At 41.6% G+C, this 18896-nt stretch overlaps 1 protein-coding gene across 6 annotated transcripts in view; it reads right to left on the reverse strand.

Moving 5' to 3' along the window:
* Nucleotides 1-18896, reverse strand: part of LOC147114292 (protocadherin alpha-C2-like) — a 308165-nt gene that overhangs the window by 278402 nt on the left and 10867 nt on the right. For 2 of the 6 annotated variants that reach the window (XR_015079398.1, XR_015079397.1), the window contains exon 1: nucleotides 8887-11541. The exons of 1 other annotated variant lie outside the window; for it this stretch is intronic. Coding sequence is in view for 3 of the 5 variants with exons in the window: in XM_085995968.1 (XP_085852094.1) it covers nucleotides 8887-11406 (2520 nt within the window). In the remaining 2 variants the exon portion in view is untranslated. Of the gene's footprint in view, nucleotides 1-8886; nucleotides 11566-18896 lie in introns of those variants that run through there. 3 more of the 6 variants (XM_085995968.1, XM_085995967.1, XM_085995959.1) reach the window with 3 other exon arrangements.

The raw sequence follows: 18896 nt of genomic DNA on the forward strand, positions 1-18896 counted from the left end.
GCAGTAAACAGAATATTTACCAGTAGAAGGACAGCAAAGATTGATACAAGATGCAGAGCAAGATTTTTTACATAGCTGGTCAGGGAAGTCTGAGGTGTGAAAACTCCGTGCACGTTACAATATTATCATTCAGTTCACTGGACCACAAAAATAAAACAAAACTGTACCAAGGCAATGGAGCAAAGCTTTCCTGAAAACAATTCCAATGGCTGATTTGTAGTGTCATAAATGATTATTTACAGACTGCGATGTTCTGCAAAAAATCTACAGCAGGCCGTTTTCAGGAGGAGCTGGCCACCGCGAAGGTCACAAAGATAAGTGTAGGTCACCAAAAGCCCAGAGGTGATCGTCAGAAAGATTATTAGACAGACGGGATAGCATTCGGTATATGCGGATTACCCATCCTTTGCAACCTACGCTCAGGAATTCCAATTTCACTATAAACTATTTCCGAGTTTTGTTGACAGTGCTCTTTCAGAAGACCATTCCTGCTTCTAATAACCTTCGCATTAGTGCCTCCTGAAATTAGTTCTGAACTTACTTTTTATTAATTTGTATAACTGTCACTGTACTAAATCCATTTTTTAACACAGAATAATACTCTGGATTGACATTTCCTGCTCCATATAACATACGGTCGCATTCACACTTTTTGGGGTTTAGGAGTCCAAGTTTTACTAACCTTTTCTCACAGTCAATCCTTTAAAACTAAGGATCAGCTGTATAAACATTCGCCACACCCATTCCAGTGCATTGTATGTGCAGCGCAGTTATCAAAACTGAAAGCATTGCCCAAAATGTATTAAAAGCAGTGACGTATACAGCTTGAGCATAGACCACTGAATATTATTTTACTGATTTTACAAAATTACTCTGCACTCTCTCCACTTTGTTAATTACTAATCTGCAGTGACTGATGTTGGTAGGTACTGAGACTGCCCAAATCTAATTCAGGTTCTCCCCTAACAATCTGAAAAAAGTATATTCAGTTTCTGAAGCCAACATATTTATCTAGAGTAGTAACAGAAGGAGTCGGTAAAATAACTAAGAAGGCTAATAGAGTGATGGTATCTATCTGAAGAGGGCTGGAACACAAAGGGTTGTAAGTTATGTTACAGCTGTACAGAGCTCTGGATAGACTCCATCTGGAGTATTGCGCTCAGTTTTGGGCACCGCACCTCAAGAAGGATATATTGGCCTTTAAGTGGGAACAGTGCAGATTCACCAGAATTATATCCAGGCTAAAAGGCTTAAATTCTGAAGACCGGTTTCACAGACTAGTCTTGTATTTCCTTGAATATAGAAGATTAAGGAGTGATCTAATTGAGTTGTTTAAGACGATTCAAGGATTTGATAGGTTAGATAGAAATAAACAATTTCCTCTGGTGGGAGAGTCCAGAACAAGGGGACAGAGCATTAAAATTAGAGCTAGGCCGTTCAGGGGTGATGGCAGGAAGCCTTTCTTCACACAAAGGGTAGTGGGAACCTGGAACTTTCTCCCCCCCAAAAGCTGTTGAGGCTGGGGGTCAATTGAAACTGTGATTTATAATATTTTGTTGGGCAGGGCTATTAAGGGTTATAGAAGCAAGGCGTGTAAATGGAGTTAAGACATGGTGTAATTGAATGGCAGAACAGGCTGGAGGAGTGGAATAGCTACTCCTGTTTCTACGTTCCTAGTCCCACCACCATCACTGTGGTTGATTCTCCAATCTGACAAAACTCTCTCGGTCATACTGCCACATCTCTTTGAACCAGTCGCTTATCCTCCTCCACGGTGCACCTTATAAACCAACTACATTTGCTTTAACACAAAAAAAAATACAGCAGATGCTGGAAATCTGAAATAAAAACAGACAATGCTGGAGATACTCAGCAGGTCAGGCAACATATTTGAAGAGGTGCTTCCTGACCGGCTGAGTATCTCCAGGATTTTCTGTTTTTACATTAGCTTTAATGTGGGCTTTTCTAAAAACGGTTTTTAGAAGTCAAAGTATTCCAAAGCATTCCACCTTCCACTCAAAAAATCTACGAGTAGGTCGAGCAACACCCAACTTGTTAACATAGAAACATAGAAACATAGAAGATAGGAGCAGGAGTAGGCCATTCGGCCCTTCGAGCCTGCTCCACCATTCAATGAGATCATGGCTGAACATCCAAATTCAGTACCCTGTCCCTGCCTTCTCCCCATATCCCTTGATCCCTTTAGCTTCAAGAAATATATCCAACTCTTCCTTGAATATATTTAATGAACTGGCCTCCACCGCCCTCTGTGGCAGAGAATTCCACAGGTTCACCACACTCTGGGTGAAGAAATTCCTCCTCATTTCAGTCCTAAATGGCTTACCCCTTATCCCTAGACTATGACCCCTTGTTCTGGACTCCCCGGCCATCAGAAACATCCTTTCTGCATCTAGTCTGTCCAGACCTGACAGAATTTTATAGGTTTCGATGAGATCCCCTCTCAATCTTCTAAACTCCAGTGAGTACAAGCACAATTGACACAATCTCTCCTTGTACGTCATTCTTGCCATCCCAGGTATCAGCCTGGTGAATCTTTGCTGCACTCCCTCCATGGCAAGAACGTCCTTCCTCAGGTAAGGTGACCAAAACTGCACACAATACTCAAGGTGCGGTCTCACCAAGGCCCTGTACAACTGCAGCAAGACATCCTTGTTCTTGTACTCGAACCCTCTTGCTACGAAGGCCAACATTCCATTTGCCTTCTTAACCACCTGCTGCACCTGCATGCTTACCTTCAGCGACTGGTGCACAAGAACACCTAGGTCTCTTTGCACTTCCCCTTCTCCCAATCTATTGCCATTCAAATAATAATCTGCCTTCCTGTTTTTGCCAACAAAGTGGATAACCTCACATTTATCCACAGTATAGTGCATTTGCCATGTTTCTGCCCAATCACCCAACCTGTCCAAATCGTACTGGAGTTTCATGACATCCTCCTCACAGCATACCCTCCCACTCAGCTTTGTGTCATCTGCAAATTTGGAGATATTACATCCAATTCCCTCGTCCAGATCATTAATATATATTGTGAACAGCTGGGGTCCTAGGACCGATCCTTGCGGTACCCCACTAGTCACTGCCTGCCACTCGGAAAACGACCTGTTTATTCCAACTCTTTGCTTTCTGTCCGCCAACCAGTTCTCTATCCAAGTTAATACCTTGCACCCAATCCCCTGTGCATTAATTTTGCACGCTAACCTCTTATGTGGGACCTTATCGGGACCTTGGGGCAGTAATTCCTCCCCAAACGCATGAGTACGGAAGGGGTACTCATGCGTCTAGCCGGAGGAAATGCCGGTTTTCAGCATGCACAGCGCATGCGCTGAAAACCGGCATTTCCTCTCCTCTAACCCAAGAGGTGAAGAGGCTAGTGCGTGCGCTGTAGGGGGCAGCACGTGTGTCTTGGATTTCCTCTGTTTTGGGGGATTTGCACATGTGTAAAGGCCTCCGGCCTTTACACTTGTAAAAAGCACACGTACGTATTTATTTTTACAGGTAAGTGGTGTTTTAGTGCAATTTACAATTTTTTCCCCACAGGTTTATTATTTTAAAGAATCTACAATAAGGTAAGTTTAGTTTTAGACCCTTTTTATTAAAAATTTATTTTTTTCAAAAAAAAAAATTGTTTAAATTATTTTTTAAAACTTATTTATACTTAATTTAATGATTGGGATGTTTTTTAAAATTTTATTTAAAGTTTAAGTAGTGTTTTGGGGTGCAGTACTTTTCATGAGTTTGACAGTTCTTTCTCTCAAACTTATGAATGAAGTTTCCCCTCCCCTGATTGGCTGAACAGTGCTCACCTGATCCCAGCCGGCACATCGCACTAACTACACTGCTGGGTCAGGTTAGCACAGCGCGCCGACATCAGAACCGGGCCACTGACAGGAAATCCACTGCGGGCCAGGTTTCAGATGTCGGCGCGCCGGGTAAGTGCACATCGGTGGCTTGCACACGCGGCAAGCCCCCGACACCAAGTTCTGGGCCGTTATGTTCTTATTGGGGATAGTTCAAGAATAGTGTGGATGAGGTAGAAGATCAGTCATGATCTTATTGAATGGTCGAGCAGTCTCGAAGGGCCAAATGGCCTACTCCTGCTCCTATTTCTTATGTTACATAGAAACATAGAAGATAGGAGCAGGAGTAGGCCATTCAGCCCCTGGAGCCTGCTCCGCCATTCAATGCGATCATGGCTGATCATCCAAATTCAGTACCCTGTCCCTGATTTCTCCTCATATCCTTTGATCCCTTTAGCCTTAAGAAATATATCCAACTCCTTCTTGAATATATTTAATGAATTGGCCTCTACTGCCTTCTGTGGTAGAGAATTCCACAGGTTCACCACTCTCTGGGTGAAGAAATTCCTCCTCATCAATGTCCTAAATGGCTTACCCCTTATCCTTAGACTGTGACCCCTTGTTCTGGACTCCCCGACCATCGGGAACATCCTTCCTGCATCTAGTCTGTCTAGTCCTGTTAGAATATTACAAGTTTCAATGAGATCCCCTCTCATTCTTCTAAACTCCAGCGAGTACAAGCCCAATCGACCCAATCTCTCCTCATACGTCATTCCTGCCATCCCAGGTATCAGCCTGGTGAGTCTTCACTGCACTCCTTCCATGGCAATAACATCCTTCCTCAGGTAAGGCGACCAAAACTGCACAAAATACTCAAGATGTTGTCTCACCAAGGCCCTGTACAACCGCAGCAAGACATCCTTGTTCCTGTACTCAAACCCTCTCGCTACGAAGTCCATTATGTTCTTATGTCTGATGTTCTCATGTAACCCTAAATAATGCCATTTACTCGATCATCAAGTGTGTGGATTGATATCGCTGGAGGAGTCGGGTGGAAGATGGTAGAGATAGTTGCAAACATTGTTTCCTGTATTAAAATGAAGTCATAACATCTAATTAGTGCTCCAGAAGTTTGGTTTTGCATCGGGAGGTATGAAAAGAAAACTATGATGAAATATTTAAATCTCAATTCTGGATGGAGCAGGCTTGAACACTGAGTGGCTTATCCTCCACCAGGCTTTTCCAATGTACTGGTGTTAATGACCAATTCTATTTTTTTTGCCACTAATCCATATTAGACCAATGGGTCTGTTGTTATCCACATTTTGGACTGTCACAGTTTTTGTTAGTAAGTACCTGCTTCACTTGTTTCCAATCCAATTGAATCAGATCTGTATTCACTGATTCACTCTCATTGCAATCACTGTTTCAAATTCAGTCCTACTCAGGTTCATGGCATAATTCGCTCTCTTAAGTGGTCTCAGCATCTAAGATTTATGAGAGTTGTCTCATACTGCCTCTTTTGTGCGATTGCGTAACCCCACAGTGTAATAATATTCCCTCTAATGACCTCATCCACATATATGTATCTCTTGCACCTAATGTCTTCAATCTCCCCAAAGGCAGATTCAGGTAACACTAGATGAGGTCAAGCTTGGTCTGAATTGTAAGCTGCCTCATTGAGCAGTATGGCGATGGTACAGGCTAATAGTGATGACTGCGGTAACACTGCAATCAATACAACTTGTCTTTCCTGCGGTATGAGCATAATGGACAGCTGATGTTATACTACTCAGTAGGCCACCTTGATTAACCCCCTCCAAATATGTTCTACATTGCCAGGGCACAACCATTCTCGCTGAAGCTTCCTGTCATTTGAACATTTAAGCAGTATTTTGCTACCTAACTAACTTGTTTCTGAGTGTGTTTTCTGATTTTTAAAACCTCTCACACTGTTCAAAAACCCTATCCCTCTTCGTACAGATCAACGGCGATCAAAGGGTTTTCCAACACAATGCTGAAAAGTGACTTTCTGACTACCCGTACAAGCTATCGACTTGCCTATTGTGTACACTGTAGAAGTAAGATCTCTTTAGCATGTTGACTATGTTTCATCTGGGTGCCTCCTTTTTTCAATTCGCGAGAATACACATTGCTTTAAAAAAAAGCGTAAAAAGTTACCCTTTTGGCAACTACTTTCTGTGGAAAAATATTCAAAGATCCAGAAAAGTAACAACCAGCTTTCATCGACTTACATACATATATAATCTGTTCCAAAATGTATTCATTTTAAATGGTTTTAACTATTTAAATGTTATGAAGTGTATTAAATGTTGCTTTAAGGTCTGCTAAGAGAGTTGACTTGGTTCTAGTGTAATGACCTAATTGAATGGCGGAACAGGTTCGTAGGTCGAAGTAGACTACCCCTGTTGTGTGACGTTAATTATTTTTTGCTTGGCTTCACTTTCGTTCTAGCTTGCATCCTTAAGAATCCAATTCTTATTTGATAGCCCAATGGTTATAAAGCTAAAACAATTTCCTAATGCTTCTTTAAGGCCTTGTTACCTTGATAGCCATAGGACTTGTAGAGTGTACTTTCCTTACATTTCCCATTTGTATTAGCTTGCTAATCCCGTTTCAGGCCTTGTTTAATTTGCGCTTACTGTTTATTGGTCTGCATTTATTTACATACTTAGGAGCATATCCTTAAATGCATTCAATTTTTTCTCAACTAAGTGTCCCTAGAAATCAGTCCACCTGTCCAAATGTTTAAGAGCTTCTCTCATTTCTTTGAAGTTGGTCCTTTTCAAATAGAATGCCCAAATGTTAGGTTGGATAATTTCAACTGCAATCATAATATATTCGCCGGTGCTCAGTATGGCCACTATTGCCATTCCCAACATAATAACCGATTAGTTATCTATTACCAAGTTGAGCTGTAAGTTACTTACGTTGGCATCCCTAACACAGTTCATCATGAATATTATGCTAACTATTTAAGATTGTTGACCACATAGACATTCCTAGTTCATAGTATATTACATTGCCTCATTATTGATAATTTTCAACTTCCATACACGTTCTGTATCTATTCAGATAATAACCTGCTTCTTTTATAATGTTATTGACCTTTTGGTTTACAGAAAAAGCCAGTTAATTCCTCGCTTTACACAACAAACCTCCAGCTAGAGTAACTCGTTTAGATGCTTATCTTATACAAATGGATCTACTTTCTGAAGCCCAAGTGTCCCGAGTGTCTTTTCTACATCCTTTCCTGCCTAGTATCCCTTTCCTGAATAATCATAATTCTTGTACGATGCATTTATTTTAATCATTAGCAGTTAACTATATTTTGAGAATTCGTGACATCATGGATCCCAATTTGCACAATCAAATGGAATTCAGTTATCTTCAGGGGAGTTCTCCCCGGTGTCCTGGTCAATATTTATGCCTCAATCAACATAACAAAAACAGAATATTTGGTCATTATCACATTGCTGTTTGTGGGAGCTTGCTGTACGCAAATTGGCTGCCGCGTTTCCTACAACAGTGACCACGCTCCAAAAATACTTCAGTGGCTGTAAAGCGCTTTGAGGTGTCCGGTGGTCGTGAAAGGCGCTACATAAATCCAAGTCTTTCTTTTTTTTCTTTCCCAATGCTCCTAGCATTTGCGTTTATTTAAGTTAATACATTATCATTATCACATTTATATTATATTTGATCTTTCTGGTAATACTTGCACTTTTTTCCTTTCTTTTTGGCCTGATTTCTTCAACTTTTCTGCCGCCTTACTACTTCTCTTGCACTGCGCTTTTTGATTGTCACAGCAAGCACAATAGTAGCATATCGGTTTAGAACATCCCCTTACCGTCTTAACAGCTTTTCTCTGCCCCGAATTTTGTCTTAATTTTCTAGGGGTATGATTCGGTACCCGCTGTACCGTTTTTTACCGGTTTAAAACTGGAACAAAAAAATCTATTTCAGGGTGCAATATGCTGAGACTGGAAATAGTGGTGGGCCATTTTTTAGGCGTGAGGGTGGCCACAGTAAACCATTGTTAAGCCCGTTCCACTTACTGCTGAGGCAGGAGGCACGACATTGAAGTCTTCCCTCTTGTGAACTTGCCCGTGGAGGCGCCATAGGCGCCGTCAGATTGCCCCGATACAGGTAGATAAGGCCCAAGGGCCAATTTCGAGCAGTCCTCGGGCCACCGCCTTCGCGCGCGCGCGCTGGCCGCTAAAAATCAGACATCCTCCTTTCTAAGCCGTCTGTGTGCAGCTGGAGAAACGATTACAAGATGAGCGCATCAGAAATGATCTGAACTTCAATTACAGATGGATCAAGGACGTGGTACGATAAATTAAAAGTCATTCGTTACAGCCAGATAAGTTACAATGGCGCCTACCCAATCAGCAGAAAAATGTTACCGTGGTCACTGAAGGCACAAAGAACGACCATTTCAACAAAGCAAAAGTTACATTCCAAACGCGCGGTTTCAGTTATATTTTATCCGAAGACGAGATTACTAAAAGAAAACTAAGATTCACAATGATTCTTTAGACTTAACATCCCCCGATCCAATGGGATCGCTGGCAATTACTGTAAGACTGCGGTTCCCTGTGTCTTTCCTTATTGGTATTCGAGGTTTTTGGTTGATTGTATTCAATTTCCAGGTATAGTAAATGCGCTATAATTACTTGTCCAGGAACTCAAAAGTATTATGAAATACAGCTAATTTACGATACACTATCCGAGCTATCATGTCCATTCATATTGTCACCCTAGCATAATTCAATTAGCGATTATGAGATTGAGCAATGTCTACTGTATGGTGCTGAATTTCAAGAAGTTAAAATGCTTATGCTTAAAATAACCGCTGTATTGACATATTAAATTACGACTTACTGAACGTTTGGTTAAAGAAGAAGTTTTAGAATATTGGAAACATGAAACAAAAGCATAAAATGGAGGAGCAGCTGAAAGGTAACTTACTACTTTACAGTGGTTAGCCGTCCTAACGTCCAATTTCAGTATGTTCTGCTTAATACAGATGCATGTTTTGACTCACCTCACTGGATACACCAGTCCAGATGTTCGTTGGCTTTGCACACTGTTCTGACACATATGTTCTGGTTAAATTCCTAATAGTTCCTGGCGTTGCTGGATTGGACGATGTGAGAAACATGAATTCCATTTTGCTAGGTTCCGGTGCGGATCGGACTTGATACCGGTATGTATCCGAAAGGGATCCGTTGCCTCGAACTTCAAGGACATTTGTAATTAACTTGGAATCCGGCACAATCTGAAGATTGACATTCGAATGATGTGAACGATCGGTCGTGTTCAATGAGCTCTTGCAGCAACAACTGGTTGGAAAACAACTCCGGTCATAAGTAGAGCGTCTGTCAGTTGGACAAATGGCGATAACAAGGGCAATTATAACAGATAGGAGAACAAACGATATTACTCCCAGTGCAATGATTATATAAAAGGCTAAATTTGACGAATATTGTAAATCCCTGCGGGGTTCCACAGAATCGTGGTTCATTTCTGAGCTCTGTTCACCTATTGTGACCATGACAGTGGCCGTGGCAGAACGGGCTGGATGTCCATTATCTTTTACCTGGATAACCAGCCTTTGTGCAGTTACGTGGTTGTCTTTCAGTCGGCGAGTGGTTCGGACTTCTCCAGAACTATGTGAAACTGTAAACAAACTGGGATCAGTGGCTTGCATAAGCTGATAGGAAAGCCGCGCGTTCTGACCAGAATCAGCATCCGATGCAGTCACCTTGGTAACTAAATAGTCCGGATCCGCAGTTCGAGGCACCGTTATCTTGGCATGATTAGATGACCCGGTTGATATTATTACAGGGGCGTTGTCATTCTGATCGAGGATAATCACATTCACAGTAACGTTACTGGAAAGCGATGGAAACCCGGCATCCCGAGCTTGAATTTGGATCTTAAAACTTTTCAGTTGTTCGTAGTCAAATGAGCGTTGCGAAAATATGATGCCATCTTCCGAGTTCATAGAGACGTACGAGGTTACCGACAGTCCCCGAACCTGGCTCTCCAGGATAGTGTAGGAAAGGTGCGAGTTTTGGTCCACGTCAGGATCCATAGCTGTCACTGACCCAATAGAACTGCCAGGCGGATTGTTTTCCATTGCATAGACGGTATATGAAGATCGCAGAAAGCTCGGCGCATTATCATTTATGTCCGTAAGATGCACAACGATAGTTCTGTTGCTGGACAATGGTGGAGTCCCACTGTCCCTGCATGTAACAGATATTTCATATTCAGCAGTACGTTCCCGGTCTAGAAGGTCTTTTGTGACCAGCCTGTACGAATTCCTAAATGAAGATTTCAGATCAAACGGGAGGTTTGGAGAAATCTGACAATCTGTTTGTCCATTGTTATGGATATCCCGATCAGTTACACTGATCAGCGCTATCAACGTCCCAACCTGAACATCCTCAGCGATTTTGCTTGAAACTGAATTTAAAGTTAATGCAGGTGCGTTATCATTCACATCCGTGATATTCACCCGAACCGTACAGTGTGCAATTAAGGGGGGAGAACCGCTGTCCATGGCTTCTACATTAATCTCGTAAACATCAACTTCTTCGAAATCCAATATGCCTTTTACACTGATTTGTCCGGATTTAGGATTAATGCTAAAACGTTCACGAACCCATTCCTTATTGTAGCTGCTAAAGGAATAAAAGATGTCACTGTTGGACCCGTAATCCAAATCAGTGGCATTAAGCTTGATAACCATAGTTCCTGGCTGGACATCTTCCATTAGAATAACAGTGTACAGAGACTGTTGGAAAACGGGTGCATTGTCATTGCTATCTAGTACAGTGATGGTTATTTGTGTAGTACCTGACTGCTCCGGCGTCCCACCGTCAAAAGCTCTTAGTAGTAACTGGTGTGTCGACTCTTTTTCTCGGTCGAGAGATTTTTCCAGTACCAAATGGACTAATTGCCATTCTCCGCGACTCTGCACATCTAAAGAGAACTTCTCATTTGGAGTAAGCTGGTACTCACGGATAGAATTGGTTCCGACGTCAGGGTCGTGCGCGTTCTCTAACAAAAAGCGGGTTCCAGGTGTCGCCGATTCGGCAATTTCCAAACGGGTATCGCGGTGCGGGAAACTCGGAGAGTTATCATTTATATCCTGAATATCAACATCAACACGAAACTGTTCCACCGGATTTTCAATTACGACTTCTAATGCTAGGACGCAAGTAACGCTCTGAGCACACAATCGCTCCCGGTCTATTCTTTCACTTACAAATAAAATGCCGCTCTTGATGTTTGCGTCCAAAAAATGTTTTGGTGAGTCTGAAAGAATCCTGAATTTGCGACTTGATAGTTCCTCCAACGTTAATCCCAAATCCTTCGCAATGTTTCCCACAAAAGCACCGTGTTCCAGTTCTTCGGGAATGGAGTAGCGAATATGCCCGGAAACCACATTCCAGGCACAAAGAAGAAAAATGGACGGTATCGCTTGCTTTCTCAGCAACAACAGCCTTGCTGAGTATACCATTTCTTTTTGAGGGTCGAACCGGTCGCCTCTCATAAATCCTTTTATGCGGTAAAATGTAATACACCCAAAATAAATATAATCATTTGGACTAGAAAATCGTGGAGACCATCTGACGAGCTAGCTCGGTACACGAATATAAAGACCAGCAATCCTTCTGTTTCCTTCCCCTAGTGTTGGGGGATGGGCGGTGGATCACCAGCGGTATTTCATCTCCTTATTGGTAGACAGCGACACAAAGTGTTTCAGCCTATAACTACACTGAGATTATGTTAAAGCAAGACTTTAAACAAAATATCTGCCACAATCTTCTAGATTATTAGAACATGTTGAAAATACAGCCAGCACAAAAAATTCGTTGTAACTGAATGCACATGTTGCAATTTATCATAATTACAATAAATACATACGTTGTATGCCACTGCCAAACATGTACCGTACAAAATATGCGTGTCCTTTACGCAAGATATTTTGCACATAAAGCACAAGAAACCGTTTCTATTAGCACGATATGGGTGCAAAAAATCATTGAAACATTTGCCATTTTCCCAGACATTGAAGAAAATTATTTAAAATGGGAAAAATATGTGTTACTCAATATGATGTAAATGCACTGCCTCGAAGCAAGACCGACTTATTAATAACCTGCTCTCCTACTTTCGGTGCAGCTGCTGCCAGAACCTCTTGGCTTTAGACCTCATCATAGTCTTCCTCCAGACATGAACGCAATAGTTGAATTCGAAATTATACGAGAGTAGCTATCACGAAATCAAGGTAGCATTTTACCGAGTAGGGCCCCAACGAGCCTCAGTAAAAGTGAGGTCAATGCTAAACACCGCAGCAGCTTGAGTCATTCCTGACGTATAGGAAGGCGGTCCTATTTCGCAGCGGTCAATGATTCTAGCCCCAGGACATCATTGTAGGAGTTCCTTAGGTCAGAGTCCTCAGCGCTACCTTTTGCAGTTATTACATCAATAACCCTCACTCCATCAAACGGCCGGGGTGAGGCTGTTTGTTGATGATTCCAATGTTAGGATCCATTCAATACTCCTCTGTTAATGAAGCAGGTCTTTGGACAACACCTAAGCTTGGGCTGACGAGGTAGTTAACATTCCCGCTATCTGAGTGCCAGGCAATGGCCATCTCAAACAGAACATATCCTAATCACCTGCCCCTTGTCTTCGACATTACCAAGTCCTCCACAGGAACATCATGGAGATCGAGACTAAACTGAAAGTTAACTGGATCAGTCATATAAACAAGGTGGCAGCGGATGGGTACTTTCCATTGAAAACCGCAAGTGAGGTGAGGAAAATACTAATCACTTGCCTGGATGAATGCAGCTACAATATTCAAGACGTTTCACACATTCCAGGGCAGAGCAGCCCGCTTGATCAGCACCCTTGTAACTAGACCGGCGTAACACGGCTGCAATATATGGTATTTACAGGATACAGAGCAGCAACTCACGCAGCTTACATTTCCAACAGCTCCCATCCTCACGACCGCTACTACTAAGAGGGACAAAAGCAACACAGTCATGGTTACATCATCGTATCCAGATTTGCTTCCATGTTAAACATAATCATGATTTTGGCATATAATCACCATTCCATCATCGTCGTTGCATCAAAATCCTGAATTTCCTAACTAACACTATAGCGGCAACACCAGTATAAGGACTGCCATGGTTCAAGGAGAAGACCTTCACTATCTAGGGGTGGGAAATAAGGTAACGCTGTCAGCATCACCTATATCTCGAGAGCGTGAGAAAAACCAATAGATAGATCTAACTGAAAGAAGATGTATGGTTTTATTTTTTGGCGAACTCAGCTGTATCTTTTTGGTGAACAGACATTTCTCTTCAAAGTTAGTTCCATAAAGAATACAACAAAAATAGAAACGTAGTTACCTTGCTTCATGTTGCTTCTAAGAGTGGTGGGATTATCCTTAATTATAAAATAATCGCCATGAATGACGTTCAGAAATATTTGAAAGAAAGACTTGCATTTATATAGCGCCGTTCACGACCACTGGACGTCTCAAAGAGCTTTACAGTGGATGAAGTACTTTTTGAAGTGTAGTCACTGTTGTAATGCAGGAAACCAGGCAGCCAAGTTGCGCACAGCAAGCTCCCACAAACAGCAATGTGATAATGAGCAGATAATCTGTTTTAGTAATGCTGGTTGAGGGATAAAAATTGTCCAGGACACCGGGCATAACTCCCCTGCTCTTCTTCGGAATAGTGGCATGGGATCTTTTACAATCACCTGAGAGAGCAGATGGAGTCTCGCTTTAACGTCTCATCCAAAAGAGGGCACCCCTGACAATACAGCACTCCCTCAGTACTGCAATGGACTGTCAGCCTAGATTTTTGTGCTCAAGTCTCCAGAGTGGGGCTATGAACCCACAATCTTCTGAGTCAGAGGCGATGGTGTTAACTATTGAGCCATAGTTGACACTGGCATCGGTTCCAATGTACTGTATCAGTGATTGATACGCAAAAATAGCGTAGTTTTCCAATAATCTTTAAAAAGGGCCGTTAGGAAACAGAGCAACCATAAACCAGTTACCAACATATAGTGTTTAAATAAGATTTTATTTCCGCTGAAAATATTCGCTCTTTGCTGCATTGGAACGCAATGCCAGCCATAGTGGCAGAACAGATGGAGCAGAGGAGAGGGTTTTATTTTGCTCCTCACTCTAGTTGCAACTCAATTTCTTCAACAAAGACAACAACCGATTTTATCTGATATGTTGTTAGCTACAAAGGCAATTCTCAGGATGCTTTCAATGTCATTAGAAAAGGAATGGGTACTACATTGGAAGAAAAAAGAAAATCTAGGGCAGCAGATATTCAGATTTGCTAATATTTGTCTGGGGAAAGATACACTGCACAACTAGTTTTAGTGTCATACAAGAAATGGAGAGAATGTGAACAACTTTCGACTCTACGGATGAGGTGGAGCGGTGAATCTGCTTTGATTAGCGTACATGTGAAAGCTTGGCCTATGCCTCCAAATGATGCCAGGAAGGATTAACACAGAGAACAAAATACGTGCAGTAGAGCCTGACGTTTGGCACCCTGGGGTACACCAGAAATGTCCACACAGCACAGGAGAATAAATTATTGGTGGCAATGTAACATTTCTGTTCTGACAGGTAGGCATGGAGCTTTACTAAATTATTATTCCACTCAGTTCCCTTTTATGAAGATTTTAATGCGATTACTTCCTGGTAAGGCAAATAATAAGCACCGTTACCAAAATTGAGTATTATTACAACCCCTTAATAGTTATTTTTTTCGTTCATTTCTCCCCAGATCATTCGCCAATCCTGAGCTCCGACAGCAAAAAATGCTCTTGTGTTAAGTGTCATGCGTAAAAGACAAAATTAATTTGGAGGTTTCAAGTATTTGATTCGTATTCACAAAATCTCCCCATAGCCTCTCAGGTATTCTTACAATTAGTGGCTTGCACAAGAAGTACATATGCGCACACGCTGTAAATGCAGTATTCTAAGGTGTGCCTTAAAGCACATCTTTGGAGTTGCCTATCGAATAAACTTTGCGCATCCCACCCATGATGTAATTGGATCTGTAGGTCTTGATTGTGAAACCGGATAAAAAGGGAAAACAAATGTTGGGTGCCTCATCACTGACACTTTTTATCTGATTGAAGGAATAGAAACTCCTTCAGTAAAATGCAGAAACAAACAAAAATCGTTTTGAGAATGTTCTTTGTATTACAGATCACCAAACCAAATGAGATATCTGAACTACACTAAGGCATTCATTGAAATTCTCAGTTTACTGGTTCCAGAATTCGAGATTTAATTGTTCGGATCTCAGTAATCTAGAGACATAACAGTTAGGCATGTTTAGGGGCATGCAAATATACTGCTGTACGAAACTACCATTCCTGAAAAAAAGTGAATGCAAATGGAGGAGAAATTCAATGGGAGGTACTTAGATTTTTTTGAAAACAGTCTACTAACTGGGCCGCTATTGATTCTGCAGAAAATGCAGCCTTTGCAATACAATTTGATATCTTGCGGTTGGAGTGTGATTGGGGTGGGGTAAGCTGAACTGTCATTGGTTTATAATTTTAGTTTGGCAAGGTAACGCTTCCTTAACATTACATTCAAAAATATACTTCAACGTATGAGTTAAATATTAACTAACATAACTAACATAAAGCTGTCATTAGTTTTTCTGTTTGTTTTGATGGTTAAGATGGCTTTGCTACCAGTATTTAATAAAAAAATTATAACTGCTGCGCCGCCACTGCTTGAGAAATCTTGTCAAACTAACCTAAATATATTTTTGTACACTAAAGTTATATCGAAGCATCTCAGAGATTGGTCTCTTCGACTTTAGATATGCGATTAACAGCGCATTTGCAACATAACCTTCGCATCAGTGCACAACCATTTCGCTTATACCTACTGCAGTTATAGTATAAATGGGCCCTGAATCTGGTGCCAGCGTCCCACTTCACACGAGGACGAAACGGAGTAGGACTTCCGTGGATAAAGGAGTCTCATTCCGCTTAGGAGTCCCCGCTTTATTGTCCACGTTCAGGGTCTGTGTGAAGCGGTTTTGCCTAGTACCACGCTATATTTGAGACGGAAAATGGATAGTTAGCTGACAACTGCCTCTGTTTTGTAAACAGAGTTAATTTTCAATTATAACCAGACACTTATTGAGTGATGCCAGTTTAAGTGCCAGTGCCAAACTGCATGAAACTGATGAAGAATTAATGGGGTATGATGATACATCAAGCTTGATATTTTTGTAGAATGAATGTATTAGACACCTCAGTACGTATATCGGGCCTTCAGTTCGTTGCATTTCCAATATATTCTCCTAAATCTCTTCCCATACCATTGCTCATGCTCTGGAGTGTTCCTGGACTGAACGGTGTAAACAACATATTTAACTGTTCAGTTGGTGATTTCACTTTAAAGCACACGGATCGGGACCCAGAACCACGAACCTCATCAACATTTGTGGTTACCTTGGAGTTGGGCACTAATTGGAGTTTGAAAGTTGAATTTTGGAACCTATTATTTGAATTCTGTTTGGTCCAACCTATGGGAACCGAATGGTTGCCCGAGCAGAGCTCCGCTCTGCGTGGGTCATGGTAACAATATGAACTATTATCATCACCAGATATATGGATGTTATTGCAACAAATGTTATGATAATATAAAAGGATACATTGGAGCATTGTTCATATGTTATGGGTGGGTCGCTGTAATCAGAAATAATTTCTGCAACGCTTTGTACGGCTGAATGGTGGCTGTCGTTGAGAGAGGAGGATGACCATTCTCATTCACCACAATGACTAGCTTTATGTATGAGGACACGGGTGTCTTTAAATCGACGGATAGTTCTAATTTCACCCGAGTCGCATGGTAAAAACACTTGGGTCAGTAGCTTGGATTAGCTGATGGGAACGGCGTGTATTTTGGTCAGCCTCGGCGTCTGTGGCGACTGTATTGGTCGTTTATTAACCTTGTTCTGCCGATCGAGGAATCGTCATCTGCGAGCTGTTCCTTATCCCAGGAGACATTATTACAGGAGCATTATCATTTTGATGAAGATAATAATCACAATCACAGTAACGTTTCTGCTAAGCGGCGAAGATCCAACGTCTTTAGCTTGGACGTGAATCTGGAACTTTTTCAGTTGTTCATTATCAAATAGCATTTGAGAAAAAAGTGTAACGTTATCTGAGTTGATGGAAACATATGAGCGTATTAGCATCCCATGGAATCGGCTGTCCAGTATAGAGTGAGATATGTGGGAATTTTAGTCCACGTCAAGGTCCATAGTCTTCACTGAGTAAATCGAAGCCCCAGGTGCCAGGACACATTGTTTTGCATTAAGTAGGTTGTATATGAAGACTGGGAAAAACGTGGTGGATTGTCATTTACATCTGAACTATGCACAACAAAGGTTTTGTTCGTCGACAGTGGAGAAGACGCTGAGTCGTTGCACATAATGGTTTCTTTAGATTCAGAAACAGATTCTCGGTCTAATACACCATTTGTGACAAATTTGCATGCATTTGTAAAGAATGATTTCAGGTGTAACGGGAGGCGTTCTGGAATATTACATTCAGTATGGCGGATTTCCTTGGAATTTCGGTCAGTTGTACTGATCAACACTATCATAGATCCAGACTGAACGTCCTCACGCTCTGTGCTAGATACTGAAATCAGGGTTAAATCAGGAGCTTTATCATTTACATCTTTGATATTCACCAACATTGTACAAGGTAGCGAAAACGGATGTGGACCTTTGTCTTTCGCTCCTGTATTAACCTTATACACACTTGATTCTTCAAAATTCACTATTCGTTTCACCGTAATTTCTCCGGTTTGGATCAACGTTGAGTAACTCACTTGACTTCACTGCGATTACTGAACAAGCAGACGATCTCACCACTTCATCTAAATCGATGGCATTAATTTTAATCACCAAAGTGCCCAAAGGTAGATTTTCCATGAGACTGATGATATAGATCGGCTGGTAAAAGACTGGAACGTTGTCCTTAGTGTCTAAAGCAATAACAGTTGTGAGGGCGAGACCTGACGGTTCCGGGGTGCTGCCATCAATCGCCATTAGCAATAGCTGGTAAGTGAACTGTTCTTCTCGGTTTAAGGATCAATTCCATAACTTGCATTCGTCAGGAGACTGCACATCGAAAGTAAAATACTTAATTTGGACTGAGGTGGTTGGAATGGATAGAATTTGTAAAAATGGCAGGGTCGTGCGCGCTCCCGGTACTGCAGACTTTCCAAACGCAATTCCCGGCTTGGGAAGCTGGGAAAATTGTCATTTGCTTCCTGAATGTAACTCCACACGGTACTGTTCCATGGGATTTCCATCATTACTGCTAAAACCAGCAAACAGGTAGGATACCCTGTTCATAGCGTGGCTACCTATCTATTATTTTGCTTACGAATAGTACTCCATTTTGCAGATTCATATCCAAATATTTTGTTTGCCTCTCGATTGCAATCCTGAAGCTGCGGCTGAACAATTCGTCTGCAGTTAATCCTAAATCTTTAGCGGCATTACCTAAGAACGTTCCCTGCTCTAGCTCCTCTGGAATTGAGTAACGAATCTGTCCTGAAACAGATTGCAGACACAACGGAGAAAAATGGACGGTGCCGTTTGCCAGTCTATACATGTCATATCTATTGAGGTAGAACTCTATGACACTCTAGAAATTCTTACAAATGGACATCTTGCACTATATTCAAAGAAAATCGTACGTTCGGATACATTCTTTAAATAACGGAAGGATGCCATGAAGCGATAGCTTAGTATGTGCGCACGAAGGTACAATTGGTTGAGTCCTTATCACTGGTGTTGGGGAGTTGGGTTCACCTTATTTGTAGACAGGGACACATACGTTTCAGCCTACAACTGCACTGATTATGCTAAAAGTGGGATTTTGTAAAAAAAAATGTTCAGAATGTGCCAAGCTTTCCACGTTATTGGCATTATTAAT

The sequence above is a fragment of the Somniosus microcephalus genome, chromosome 8 (assembly GCF_052327205.1).
Source record: "Somniosus microcephalus isolate GS21.2 chromosome 8, FLI_Smic_1.0, whole genome shotgun sequence".
Taxonomy (NCBI): domain Eukaryota; kingdom Metazoa; phylum Chordata; class Chondrichthyes; order Squaliformes; family Somniosidae; genus Somniosus; species Somniosus microcephalus.